This window comes from Caenorhabditis briggsae (genome assembly GCF_000004555.2).
Source record: "Caenorhabditis briggsae complete genome, chrIV, whole genome shotgun sequence".
Lineage (NCBI taxonomy): Eukaryota > Metazoa > Nematoda > Chromadorea > Rhabditida > Rhabditidae > Caenorhabditis > Caenorhabditis briggsae.
Window position 1 is genome coordinate 8,493,876 of NC_013487.2, and position 14,350 is coordinate 8,508,225.

Below are 14,350 nucleotides of genomic sequence, written 5' to 3' on the forward strand. Positions count from 1 at the left end.
TTTTCCCCGATTTTTTCCTGGAAATCAACTTTGAACGCGGCATAAGAAAGGGCAGTCCCTTTTTGGTGAAGTATTATAACGAAAAAAAGTCAGTTCACAATTTGGTTATTATCCAAAAATCTTCACACCTAAATAACCAAACTGTCAACATGCAACAAATTAATCTCGAGACCTCGCAAATTCCAAAAACCGTGCGGCAAAACTGTGCCAGGCTTGCAATTTAGGCCAAAATATCAAAAATATCAGTAGGTGTTTAACACTCATATCGGGGACTGAGAATCTTAGATTTTAGAAAAAAATTTAAAATTAATCAAGCAAAGCTTGCAAAGAAACGAGTGTCCAGGCTTCCTGTTCTCCTCAGTTCTTTCAAAAAAATTTCCAAAAAGTGCACAAAATCTCGAAAAATCGCTTCGAAAAGCGAGGTTTACGGTTGCCCGAGAGAAACAGCATGAAAGTGTACTGATTAGCCAGACTTTTCGTCTGTTGATCCCTTTCGCAGAGGCTCAGCACATGAAAGAGAATCTGGTTTTTACCGGGAAAAACCTGACTAAAACCACTGTCTTCAGGGAATCTTGCGAAACCACTGGCATCAGCATATGGGAGTACCATATAAATGGCATCAGGACATGGGGGTACCATATCACTGGCATCAGGGAATACGCTGGAAAATGGCATTTTACTTTACTGCAAAACTTATATTTCTAGGGTTGGATCCAAATCCCTAACAAAATAATAATTGTTTGACAATGAGGCCCAATAATACATGTTTTCATTTTGGGATCCGGCTGGATCGTGCTCGTCAATCCGAAAAATTTTTTGTTGCTGCTCGCTCGTCATCTTCGATTTTTCGTCCCTCCAGGAAATCCTGACATGTTTGGGCCCAATCATTATTTTATTAATATAAACAGGAAACAGTTCCAAAAATATTAAGCTCTTTATTTCATCACAATAATTTTAAGAGATTTTGTTCAATAAACCAAGCAAAAAGTGAAAAAAGTACAAGTAAAACGTTTAAGAAACATTAGAACTACTCGATGTTCGACTTCCAGAATCCAACGGTAGAATCTCCGGAAGCGGTGAAGAGCATTGCCTTTGTGGAGCACATGCTGTTGATGCCGTCTTGATGTGCTTTGGAGTACTGTAACCAACAATTTAAAAATTATCTTCGAATGCTCTCTTACCTCTTCTACAAGTTTCATTCGGTTAGATGAAGCCACATCCCAGAAACGGAGAGTTCCATCTTTACATGCAGACACCAGAAATTCTTTTCCTTTTGGTCCAAAACCAGTCAGTGATTGAATGTATTGTTGATGAGCCCGTAGCTCCAGATGCTCACGTTTGCCGTCTTTCAGAGAGAATTTCATAATGTTCTGAAAATAAAAACTACAATTTTTGAATCCCACATTGACTATCTTACCAAATCCTTAGAAGCAGTGTACAAGTGTCCATTCAATGGCAATACAGCAGTTACATTATCATAATGTGGTGGGGTGAATTCGCATTTAGATTCGATGACTCCAGTTCCAAAACCGACGTCATACTCTTTTACATAATGATCACGCGATCCAGTGTAAGCCAAAATACTTCCTTCTGGTGACAGTGTCGTTCGAAGGCAAGATACTTCCGACTTGGGTGAGTGGGACGCGGCATTCAAACGTCCCAAAGGCTTCCACTCACTGAGATTCCACACACGAACATAGGCAGCGAATGATGTAAAGAGGTGTCTTCCTGTGGGATCTACGTCGGCAGCTGTGATGACTGTCTCCAAAAATGGAATTGTGTTCTGTCGTGGCATCACTTGAGAAACGTCAATTGAATCCCCATCATTCACTTGTCCGGACGAATTCAAGACTTTTACACAAATGCAGTCTGGAGAACGATAGTCCCAAGCTCGAGCCTCGTACATTGAGAAAGTGAAGACATAGTTGGAATATGGTACGAACTTGACTAGGTGAACATTGTTGGGATGAACTCCCAATGTTCGAATCTCTCGGCACGCTTCGATATCCCAGAGCTTGGCAGTCCGGTCTAAAGAACGTATCTTATATTTATAGTCTATGTGATACTCCCACCTTTGGATCCAGTTACCATGAGTGTATCTGTAACATCAACTGATAAAACACCTCTTCCATGACCTTCCAAAGTATGAGTTCTGGTGAGAATAGATCCTCGCATTCCATCTTTCACTGGTAGGATTCGGCTCTGCTTTCTGGAAAAAATTTGAAACTCTCCTAGAGAATTTGAATTTCATATGCAAACTGCAGTTGTGGAAGGAATGAGAGTAAAATAAGAAGTAAGCCATATGGTAACTATTCTAGATTCTCCAACAAATTTTCTGTGTATAAATCATGCGGCAGTGATTTTTGTTTTCGGTGATATTTTCAGCATGAAAACCGTGCAGTAGAGGTGATTGAAAACAGGTGAAAAATTAGGAGGCGGAGAGATATCAAACCGATTATTGTTACGCATTATGAGTTCGGCGCACGTATCGCTGAGCCATGAAGGCGAGATTCGCGCAAAAACCGACTTGGTCGACGTTGATCCACGTGCATTTAGAAGAGCAGCAGACGACGGCGAAGAAGAAGCTGTTAGATTGGAACGGGACCGTCCTGGGAACGATTTGGCAAATACACCGTATTCAGGATCTTCGTTCACTGAAGGAAGACGTGATAACCTAAAATTGAGACGACAGTTAGCACAACATCAAACAACATAATGAGCAACAATCGCGGCGTCAGGAAAACTAAAGCATATTGACGTGATCAAAGTTAAAACTTAATTTCTTTGTTTCACAGTACGGTCACATGATCAGTGTTTACAAAAAATTAGTCAACACTAAAAACTAACAACAATTTGCACAACACTAGCTTCAACTTCTTATTACAGCGCTTTAAGTACCAAAATCACAAAAACTAACCCTTTCCGGACAGTCGACACTTTCCCATTCCCATTCACAATCGTTGGTGGTTGCACCACCGGTTTGCGAACGTTGTTGTTATTGCTGACTCCTCCTACCGTACTCCGCAGACGAGTATTACGCGAAAACGATGGAGATGATGTTGGACCGTTAGCAAATGAGGTAGAGGCTGGCGACGTAGAAACGAAGGCGCTGAATCAGCACAGAATATCAAAACAACAGTCAAACTAGCGGATGAAGCAGCAGATAGCAGGCGGATAGCAATAAAGTACATATTCTGACGGACGCCACAAAACATAGACAACATAGAGATACGAGAGACATTGGACTATAACCGGACACAAAAAGTTCGGATCGGAATATAAAAAGAAAATACAATTTTTGTTGATTAGTTCTGTGTGTGGGCAATCTTGCTGGTGTATCTAGGGGATCGGGAGTGAGGCAAGTGATGTAAACTACAAATAGGGGAGAACGTGCAGTGTGTCTATGTGACTCAAGGATCCAATGAAAAAATGATTCCCGGGAAACGATCTTTTAAGTTATCAGATAACTTAAATCCCTACTCACATTCTTTTCTTCTTATCCTTCTTTTCATCCGAATCTCCTGCATCAGCCGCCGCTTCACTAGTTGGATTTGCATTTGCATCAGAAGCATTCGCAGAGGCAAACAGAAGTTCCTCTTGTGTAGCTGTGTGTCTTCGGACTTTGTAGTTTTGAAGAGTGTGAGAATCTTCTGAAAATTGAAAATTACCAATTGTTGAATACGGTTTGTTTCTTACCGACAACAGACGGTGACACACTTCGAAGCAGAGAGCTTTGGGATGATGTTCTACTTTTACGAAGATCGGCTGGAACCAATCCATCAAGTTCGTCCACTGGAAAAAAAAACATATTTAGTCATATTGGTTTTCAGGATAAAATCATTTTGTAATAGTTATTTTTGGATTATGAACTGCAGCCCAAGTTCTCTTATCCCACTAACCCAAGTTCTTGTCCTCAATAATCGAAGTGAGCAGTTGTTCTTTAAGAGATGATTGTTGCTCTAGTTGTTCAATCCGAGCAGCACATTCCTGAAATATTACATTTCATGTACAGGGTGAGCCATGTATTCAACAATTCTGCGCAACTCTGAACATAGTCTTTCATGTTCTTATACTTCCCTATCGTGTTTTTTTGTTGCTTTTTTTGCTTAAACATTTTAGAGTAATTGACCGTGGGAAGTCGCTTCAAGAATTTCCAATGAAAACCGAGCACATAACCAAATGAGGGTAATCGGAGAGCATTAGAGGGGAGAGAGATTTCCTCATTTTTGCAGTGACCGATTATATTGGATTCTCAGAGTGATTTTACATTTTTTCTAGCGGTGTGCATGTTCGTTATTGTCAAGTCTATGAAAATACAAGTGGTGGAAGAGAAAGGAGTGAAAACTACCGTAAACTCAAAACAATTGTGGCTTTCCGGATTTTGTTTAGTTTCTACTGTTTTTCGACGGGTTTCTGAAAGTGGGAAATGTAATATTTTCATAGTGGAAAATATATCTAGAAACCGGACGAAACCGATAAAAATCCGGAAAGTAAAAACACTTCAAAGGTTAATGTAGTTTTCGTTCGGAAAGCTCTCATCAGATTTTATGAACTTTTATCAGGAAAAAAAATCATATTTGAATGAACAGATCTTCCTTTGAACTATCATAGTTTCATCCTTCTACAGTATCCCACATCTAGGACTCGTTCAAAACCGGAAAAGTTAATTCTCCAGATCTCTCAAAATTCTAGTATTCTTATTTCAATGTATCTTTCCTCTTTCCCTCCAATACATAAGGTGTACCCTCTCCTACATTTTACTCGGACGGAAATCTCCCATGGGAAAGTGAAGGCAGTTGCCGAAAAACAAGAAAATGGGGGTGCTCTCGAAGGCGCCGTTCGTACATTTTTGAGGGAAGAAAACAGAATGGCTTCTCGTTCTGAGGCAGAAAAAAGATTGCCTGAAGAAGATTGTCTTGAGCCAAACGACAGCCTCTCAGGACCAAATAAGAAACATTCACTATTTTGGCTTTCCAGTTTCTCTTCCTCTTTTTTGTGTTTTTTCTTGAAACTTTTCTTTTCAGCATTTTGACAGAAATGTTCAAAAAGTTATTTTTTATGAATTCTCTTCTTATACCAATTTTGTTGTTCGTTCCATTCGTAATGAGGTTTTTTGGAGAGAGCAGTCTTCGTCCTTGTCAAAAAGTAAATCAGAGGCCAAACACCTTGTTTTCCTCTGAATATATCAAAATATAGCTCCTCTTAGTGTGTGGTGGTGTTCGCAGATTTCCAAAAACTAAGACTATATAGTTTTGATATTCACATTTTGTTATTCCCCTTATTCTTTCATGTGTTTTTTGATGCTCTATTTTGAAAAGCGACCATTTTTTCCTCGAATATCTAAGCCTCGCGGCACATCAATTTTCGGCGTTTCTGTGGGTGCTTCTAGCTTGCGGTGACAAATTCTTCATTTCAAAATTTCGTATGCCACTATTTCGAAAATAGAGAAGAAGAGGTCCATATTTAGAAATGCAAAAATGTGCTTGCGGGTCGTTGAGCAGGCTGCATTCCCCCTTATTTTCCAGCCCTCACAAATATTTTCTCCTAAAGCAAAAAAGAACGCTTGAATGAAGTCGTTGAACACTTTTCCCTTTGCTCCAACATTTTCTTCTTCTTCAAATTATCTTCGTTCTTTCCTCTTCACCTTCAAACTCTCTTTTCCCAAAAATAGCTCCAAGAAGTTCTCGAAGGACTATCATCACTCTCTTGCGGCAAACGAGTGAGACGTAGACCGAAAGAGTAACTCATTCAATTTGAAAAGTGCTCATTGAGCCCTTCATTGTGGCCAGAAAGCCATATGGAAGAGAAGAATTGAGAAGATAGTATACCTGACAAATTGAATATTTTTATTTTTGGGGCCACACGAAGCCTCTAAAGCCTCTCAGGACATTTTCATCCTGATATAAGATAAAGAACTCGTGATGAGAACAAATCCAGAAAGTTCTAAGACATCCTATCAGAAGCTTCATGATTTAATCGTTCTCGAAGTTCTTAGAGTCTCTGTGATGCCCACTGACCTAGTTCCTTTGCAAAAAGGTAACTTTTTGTTGTCCAGAGAAAAGCCTCGAACAAACAACGATAATTTTTTCTGAAAAGCAGTTTGTGCTCATCATCCATCTTCCCCTCTTCTCTGTTGTCTTCCGGACACAATCAGCTCAATTTGTCTCTTGTGTCTAGCTCCCTTGTTTTGAGAGAGAGAAGAAGAAATGAAGCAAGAACATTGAGCATCGTGTGTTCTAGAAGAAAACACGAATTCTCGGGCTCCGTTTTCTATCCGGCACGTATTTATCTTCTCAGTTTCCACTTTTCTCCCCATTATTGGTCTGGTCTTCTTATTTATGTGTGCAGGTAGAACAATAGAATCTTAGAATGGAAGTGTCTAGACACTATTTGTTGTCTAAAGACTGATTTCTAAAAACATAAGTTTTGATCAGAGATGTTCGGATTCTGTATTCCGAGAAGTACATTTCATTCCGGATTCCGAATTCAGGATTCTGTCTTTTTTTTTAACATTCCGGGCATCTCTAGCCATGAAGCCCTTTGTAATTTTTGGAATTTTTTTCCTAGTAAATAGTGACCTAAAAATCTGAGGGTTCGCGAAAAAAAACGTTCGTAAAGTCTGCACGCATTTCCGACGGGCTATCTCTGTGGCTCAATTTGCATTTAATATGCACCAGAACTGACATTGACATACCCATTTTTCCAATTGCCATTTGTCATTCTTGTCAAAAGGAAATCGTGTTTTGATTTTTTGGATTCCTTGATTCCTGACTTTTCTAAATAAAAGAGAAAAATGCTCAGGCACTTATATTCCCTTCTGAGAATTTTGAAGAATCATTGAGTAAGAGAAGAATTTATGGAAAGAGAGCAGTGCTGTTTCGGAAACACAAAATGCTCCCGAATAAAAAAATATTCGATCAGCTTTTCATTCCAATTGTACCCAAAAACGGATGCAATTCCTCCATCTAATTTCCTCTCGTTTCGCTTGAAGAAATGCAATTTCAGCACGAGAAATAAATAAATTATGAAAATTCTCTTCTCCTTCTTCTTATCTTTCTTCCAAATTTCGCCTATTCAAAAGATCAAGTTCGTTACATAATCTAGGCTAGAACCAGTTCGATACCAGGGCAATCCAGGGAGACGAAAAAAAGAGGCGGGGTCACAAATAAGGCACAAACGGAATAGGGGGTGAGAGCAGAAGTGGTGGGCACCATACACGTGACTAGAAGAACTCGGAGGTCCAGAAGGGGGAAGAAAAATGAGACTTTAAATGTCATCAGAACTTCTTTCGTTTTGTTTTCAAAATAATAAAAGTTCTTTGGGAACTCCTGCTTGGGTTCAAAATATAATTTGGTTCTCATAATTCTTTTGGAATTCAGAATACTACGTCATTGATCCCTTGTGGTTTAATATGATAACTTTTGATTGAGTTTGAAATCTAAATCTCGCGGAGAGCCAAAACGTAGACCGCTAAACATTCGAGAAAATTTTCCTTTTTCTGTTATTTCTACATTTTTTCGTGTTGTTTCTGGAACATGAGAAAATCCCTTTGTGGGCGCCGCACTTACCTTAAACTCGGCCTCCACTTTTGCCGCAAGCACCGCTTTATCAATGCACAAATCGAACAGGTGTTGCAGAAGATATCTACAATCAGATACGTGACAAAGATTTGATTCAAAAAAAAGAAGAGAAAGTGGGGGTGGTACCCAGGGCAGATAGAATTGATGAATCCTCCTCTACTTTCCTGTTAGGTCCAATATGAGACAGCTGTCTCATTTTTTGTGTCTCTTTCTCTCTTACCTTGCTTCACTCAAAGTGTCACATCCGTCGAAGAGCTGCTTGATTGTCTGTTTTTTCAGTCCCACATCCAGCTCTGGTTCGTTCTCAGCGTTTGAAGATATATCCTGAAAATTCGAAAATTTTTTGAATTTCAATATTTATTTCCAGTTTTCAAATATGAAAAGTGTGTTCAATCTGTTTGAGGCACTCCAAAGTTAATTTCTCTAATTTCATTTCTCATAACTTCATTACCCCCATCCGATTCTTTCTGAATCCATCTATTAAATTTCCCCCCGCCGCATCGGCCAAAAACCAGTATGTGCTCTGGAACCTACTCTCAAATTCCACCCCATTCCAGCCTCTCCTCCACATTTCATCTCGTTTTCATTTTTGCTGCCTCCTCTGCTCCCAGATATCTCATAAATTCTCGATGAACTCCACTGTAATCTTCGTATGCCTCATTCAAATGAATCCTTCTTTTTTAGAAGAGAAGTAAGCAGTGAGTTTAGAACCTTGTAGTTAATGAGTGTTTCAATTTTTCAGAGAGAAGAGTAAACATGTGCGTGTGTGTGTGCTCTTCCTTCCCTTTTCCACTAATGAGGCCCTATTCTTAGTTTTTGTATAGGTGAAAAGAAGAGACAAAAATATATTTTTTGTAGTTTTTTAGAGGGACAAGAATACGAAAAAGCGACGATTTTCAGAACAGATTTTTTTTCTGATTTTGTATTCAGCCGATAAATATAGTGGAATCCAAATCGCAGATTTATCTGCAATCCGTCTGTCTTTTGACTGAGCTACCGTATTCCCAACGCCTACTGTTTTCCTTCTTCATTCTGTATATAAACCAAAATAACCAGACACTCATGTAATGATCTTTTCTTTTCATTCCAAGCAGAACACAAATGAAAGACAAAGAATTCGAGGCGCCCGTTCTCCATCTGGAACCCCAGCTCCTCATCACCAAAATAAGCAAACGAACAAAAAGAAAACAATTCCCTGTTTTATTTCTCTGCTCCCCTTCTTTTGGTATGTGTGCCTCAATTTTCGTCGTCTCAAATTGAGCTGCTTCCCCCGAGTAGCTCATTCACTCCTTCGTTTCGAGTCATTTCTCTCTTTTTCAACTCTTTTTCTTCGCCAACTGATATCACCTATCTTTGTGAAGAAGATGGGATTCGATGTGTTTTGGAAGTGAAGAAGATGAGGGACCACAGATTGGAAGCGAATCTATTTTGAGCTGGTTAGTTGAATAACCTTCCGAAGAGAAGGTGCCAGTAGAGCAAAACGAGAGCCAACAGAAACCAACAGGTATTTCGTTAGCTCAAGGATAGAAGGCTACTCTCCTGGCGGCTCCATGAACTAATTTTCGATACGATGAGCTTTAGGGGAAGTTCCTAAACGCGATTAAGATCTTAAGATTTGAAAATGATCTATTCTGAATTAGACGAATCCGTCAAAGTAATCTATAGTGTGCCACATTCTAAACTCCAAAGCTAACCTATCCTTATTTGAAGTACTCTTGCAGATATTGTTCGAAAAGAAAAGCTTGCTTTCCAGCAAAATGAGCCTATTCGTCTTCTCATGTGCTCCTCCTCAATTTCTTTGCGTGCTCACTCAACCGACGCCTAATTTCAATTCGCAACTCCTTTTTTCTCCTTCTTCTATTTCGACTGAGTGTTTGTATGTCCGAATTGATGAACCCCTCTCCAGCACTTCTTCTTCTTTTTTTTTCTTTTCTTCTTCCACAATTCTTTTTCTCAGTATCTTGAAAACACATCGAAACTCTTCATTCTAGCTGTCACTACCAAAAGAACCAATTTTATCCGCTTTATGTTTCTGACACATCTACAGTAGTAGGATTCATCTTTTTTTTTTTAGTTTGCAGAATCTATATGAGACTCTAGATATTTTCAGTTCGCAGTACTCTTCTCGTTTCTCTTTTTTGAATAACAAAATAACGAGTAAGAAGGCATTCTGTTTACAGGCGCTGTCAGCTGAATTCTAGACAAATGAGTTCATTGTCCTTCCATAGCGTGACGGATAGTATTTTCTTTTTTTGAACATGTCATGCTCCAAAAAATTGTGGAAATTCAATTCAAACAGTAGACTTAAGTAAGACTTTACAAGTAAACTAAATTATTAAAATCAGGCCGCGGCTCTTTGGTTATGACACTTTTGTGATAAGTAGGATTAAGCGGCCTAGCGACGTAAGAAGTTTCTGGATTGCTCAGCTTATTTTCGGAAGAACGGAAAGCTGGGTCCATGGTAGCCTGCCCATGGCCCTGTTTTCGACAGCTTCGAAGAAATTTCAAATATCTAAGCAGCCTTAATTCTGGCGAACCCTCTTCATTATCTTGTCTGTAAGATTCAAATGAGGAACATTCGAAAAGAGAAGCATCACGTCAGACCCACATCAAAAAGGAACACAGAAAACAACATGTTGATGAAGCTCCCAAAACGGGTAAAAATGACCTAATCTTGTCTGGGCCATCTTGACCACAGAATCAAACATCATCAGAATATGCTTTTATGAGTACTGCGATAATCTAACATCTCCATATGTAAGCTTTTAGTGTGATAGTCTAGATGTAACTCTGGAAATCTAGATTAACCTATTTGTCAAGAAGTTCTTTACCCTAGCTAAACCTTCTCCGTTTTTTGCAAACCCAAGGAACACATCTTTGCGTGTTTCGAACTTGTCATGTTTCTTTTTCCACCTTATTTTTCATCGCTTCTTTCCCAATCATCAGTTATCCTGCTTCACAGACCCGTTATCTTTTTTCTTTCGACTCTCTGCGCCTCGTGGAGATAAAGAGCATACACGAGGAGTGAGCACACATCATCATGTCTTCGTTTGAGACGAGCTTGAGACTGAAGAGAGTGATAGAGAATGAATAGGGTGAAGAAGAAGGGGAGAGTAGAAGAGCATCGTCGTGTGATGATGATGATGATGGCCACATTAGCCCCGCCTCTGCCACTCAGTTTCTTCTCGGTTTCTTTTTGACTTTATAGTGGTCTTTTTCGACAATATTTTGGGAGATTCAGGTTCCCTGAAAGCCCATGTTCAGATGATTCAGACTTTATCAATCTTGATATTATATTCATCTTCATCTTTGCGTTTTCATGAAACTCTGACGAATTCAGTTTAAAATCAACTTACAGCACAATTTTCTGATTGTTGCCAAAATGACTTCAAACAGCGAGAATCGGTCAAACAAACTGAATGAGAAGCGTACGAGTGTTCAAATGAAGACAAGCTTCTCACAAGAGGTCTACAAGACACCTATCAAACAAATTCTTACTGCTCCATCACAGTCTCATTCACGAATCACACCAGGTGGACAGGTGAGTTGAAAACATTTTCTGTTCTGAAAGCATCTCATGTGTTTCTTTCAGCTCTTCCTCTGTGTGATGGGTCTTTTGATCAGTGTGGCCATCAGTATCTGGCTTGCGGCGTTCAGTCGTGAAAGCGGATGGCGTCGTGCCGTATTCTCATCGGCAGCTGCCATTTGCGCAATTCTTTTCGTTCTTCTCACTATCATGACCTACAAAAGAGCCAAGAAGTGAGTACTAATTAATTGAAATTTCGTATCTAGCAAGACCAAAATTTCAGCCCACCAGAGCCAGAGCCACTCCCAGATCTCTCCCAACGTCGTTCCACCATCGGAGCTCGAGTCAGCAAACGATCAATTGCCGCTGGGATGAGTGCAGACTCAGATTGCCCAACCCAGGTGAGAATCAAAACAGAATAGGAAAAAAGGAACCAGACCGGAAACCGGAACTCTTGATCCTTGTTTTCCGGTTATAAAAGCAATTGAAAACTGTCTGTGTTGTCTCATTGTTGTCCATTCAACTACAAATGTATATATTTCAGGTCCTAGTTACCGGAACACGTGGTTCAATCCCATCTTAATCATCTTTTCAATCGACTTCTTTCCCTTCATCTTCACTCTATTCTTTTTTCTCCATATCGGGTAGCGATCATCAAAAAAAAAACAACTTTTAACCCCTTCTTCTCCTTCTCCTCGTTCCTCCCCACCACAAAAGTCTCAAAAACCAACTAACTCTTGAACTTTTTTCTTTGAAACCCATTCACTTCATTCCCCTGTTTCCATTTTTGAACCCTTCCAATTCTTGTCTGTTTGTATAACTCGTTTCCTTCGGTTCATATCCGAATCCCCCTTCTGAACCAGTTTTTTCTTTAACATTTTTTGTTCAATTACCTAATTTTTTTGGAAATAAATGCTGATCTGAAACACTGTCTACTCACCTCATCCACATCACAAATCAACTTCTGCTGGTACGTAATTTGGTCTTGCACATACTGAAGTTTCTCCTTGGCACTGTCAATTGCTTCTAAAAGACCGTCACGGTAGATGACATCTTGAGCTTGGGTGAATTGCTTTTCCTGAAAAAGAAAATAGTAGAATCCGTTTTTAATAATTCCAATCTACATTCTCCACAATCTCCAACATTACTGCATGCCTTTCGTTCAAATATCGTTCTAACTCTGCTTCCATCTTCTGGACAATCTGACGGCGTCTAGCGCTTTCCTCGATTTTCCGAACAATAACATCCCATTTGACTTTACTTGCTTTGGCGGAGAAAGTAAGCTCTTTCATCGCCTGAGTAGCACCAACAACTCCCCGAACTCTGCGTGCCGGAGAACTGACAACAGGAGCACCACCACGAGATGGTCCTCCTCTATTGGCTTGTCGAGCGGCTGCTGCAGCAGATGCTTTCTCTTTTCGTAGAGCATTCACTTCTTGGGTTGTCTTTTTCAAAAACTGTTCTCGCTGCTTATCCTTCATTTCGAGAGTTCGGATTTTATTAGCTTGTAGGCGAGTTTGTTTCTCCTTGGTTGCAATTGCACGAGCGTTGGCAAGTTGCTGAGCTTTCTGCTTCTTCTTATCCTCGTTCATCTTTTTGATCAGCTCTACTTTGGCCTTCTTCAAATCAACAACTTCACTCTTTAGTCTAGTCTTCTCTTGAAGTTCTCGCTGTGATTTGGCAATCACTTTCAAATGTTCTCGATCAAGTGCTTCGATTTTCTTCAACTCTTTCCGTAAATCACTGATTTTCAGCTCGTATTCCTGCTTGATTGCCTTCATCTGTTCATTGTTTCCACCTCGTTTTCCACCCTCGTTTAGAACACGATCTCTTTCAGTTTCGGTATCTAAAACCACCAATATTAGGGGATTAATTGTTATAATTAGACAATACCCTTGATTCGTTCCATTAACTCTCTGAGCTTCTTCTCATACGTATCTCTGATTTGCTGATTCTGTCTTTCAGCTCTTTCTAATTGATCGATGAGTTTTTCCTTGATATCCAACTCAATCATCACTTCATTCAAATCAATTTGCAATGCCTCCGACTCTTCTTGCTGCTCTTTCTCAGCTGCAATTTCGTCTTCATCTTCATCCAAATCTTCTTCATCAAGAAGCTCTTCAGCTTCATTGCTTGTTCCATCCTCGTCTTGAGCCATTGATGAGTACTCCGATGAAGCTGTAACTTCAGTTTAAATGAATAGTTGTAGTTGGAGGGAGAAAGTAATTTGAAAACTAAGAAAGCCGTTTATCGATGTTTTAGAATGAGAGGGAAGTCACTTCTCAGAAATGTATGAAAAAGGTTGAATGTTTAATAAAGTCTTTCTTACCATTTTCTCCTCCAATATTTACTGATTCCATCATCTTCCTTTGTTTTTCGAGCTCTATCTTTGCCATTTCGATGAGCTTCTGGCTATTAAATTCAGATGCACCACCTCCTGCACCACGAGATGCTCCAATAGCTTTCCATTTTGCATTATCTTTCCTCAACTGGTCACATGTGGATTGGGATTCATACAGTAGTGATTTCGTTCGCTCTAATTCTTCCAAATATTTCCGGAACGTCGACTGAACTGCATCAACTTCTCCGTCAGCGCTTGTCGGCAGAGCGGATATTGCATTTAATTCTTGCTTCGCTTTCAAGTCAATGTTCTCCGTTCGTAAAATGTCGAGAGTCTCATTCAACGCTTTTACACGGAATCGCAGATGGTTGACTTCGCTCTGGAATACGGATTTGTGATTACAGAAGAATGTTTGGGACAAAATTTGGAATTCCAAAAATTCCGACTGGAAGATTTCGGCAATTACACTTTGACTACACCTACTCTTTGATTTTTGTCTCATATTATAGGCTTAGGCTAAAACTTATGTTTTCCGGCAAACCGTTTCAGCCTAAGCATTTGATTTGAACAAAAACTAATGAAAATTGTGAAATCTCAGCGAAAAAAGTGAGATTTTTGCTGATTGCCGCGAATTTCAGTACTTTTTTCACTGTGATTTTTTTTGGAATTGTCAGTTTTTTGTTCAAAATTCTAGGCTTAGGCTTCAAATCTTCTTATTTACCGTAAGAACGCCCACAAAAAATGCAGAAAATTTCAAAATTTTTAAAAAGTGTAGTCAAAGAGACTTTGTAGTCAAAGAGACAAGTGTAGTCAAATGGGGTTATTCACCAACATGTAGAAAAATTCGGAGAAATGGAGGAAATTCCGCGAAACCGCGGAGAATGAACCAATCTAGCTGAAATT

General features: G+C 39.5%; 2 protein-coding genes across 2 annotated transcripts in view; one reads left to right on the forward strand and one right to left on the reverse strand.

Annotated features, from left to right (window-relative positions):
* Positions 1-1,036: 1,036 nt before the first annotated feature.
* Cbr-klp-12 overlaps positions 1,037-14,350 on the reverse strand; it is a gene marked incomplete at both ends in the record, with an annotated part of 17,560 nt that continues 4,246 nt past the window's right edge. Inside the window, 15 exon segments of the mRNA XM_002633291.1 lie at positions 1,037-1,138; positions 1,182-1,370; positions 1,418-2,028; positions 2,073-2,209; positions 2,453-2,674; positions 2,918-3,109; positions 3,485-3,650; positions 3,697-3,792; positions 3,900-3,987; positions 7,569-7,644; positions 7,801-7,904; positions 12,047-12,184; positions 12,231-12,952; positions 13,000-13,284; positions 13,436-13,826. Of these exon segments, the coding sequence (XP_002633337.1) occupies positions 1,037-1,138; positions 1,182-1,370; positions 1,418-2,028; positions 2,073-2,209; positions 2,453-2,674; positions 2,918-3,109; positions 3,485-3,650; positions 3,697-3,792; positions 3,900-3,987; positions 7,569-7,644; positions 7,801-7,904; positions 12,047-12,184; positions 12,231-12,952; positions 13,000-13,284; positions 13,436-13,826 (3,519 nt within the window).
* On the forward strand, positions 10,963-11,689 carry CBG06077 (the record flags this gene model as incomplete). The annotated part of the gene is made up of 4 exons (XM_002633292.1): positions 10,963-11,121; positions 11,173-11,339; positions 11,390-11,507; positions 11,651-11,689. The coding sequence occupies 4 exons, from the start codon at positions 10,963-10,965 to the stop codon at positions 11,687-11,689; spliced, it is 483 nt and encodes a 160-aa protein (XP_002633338.1).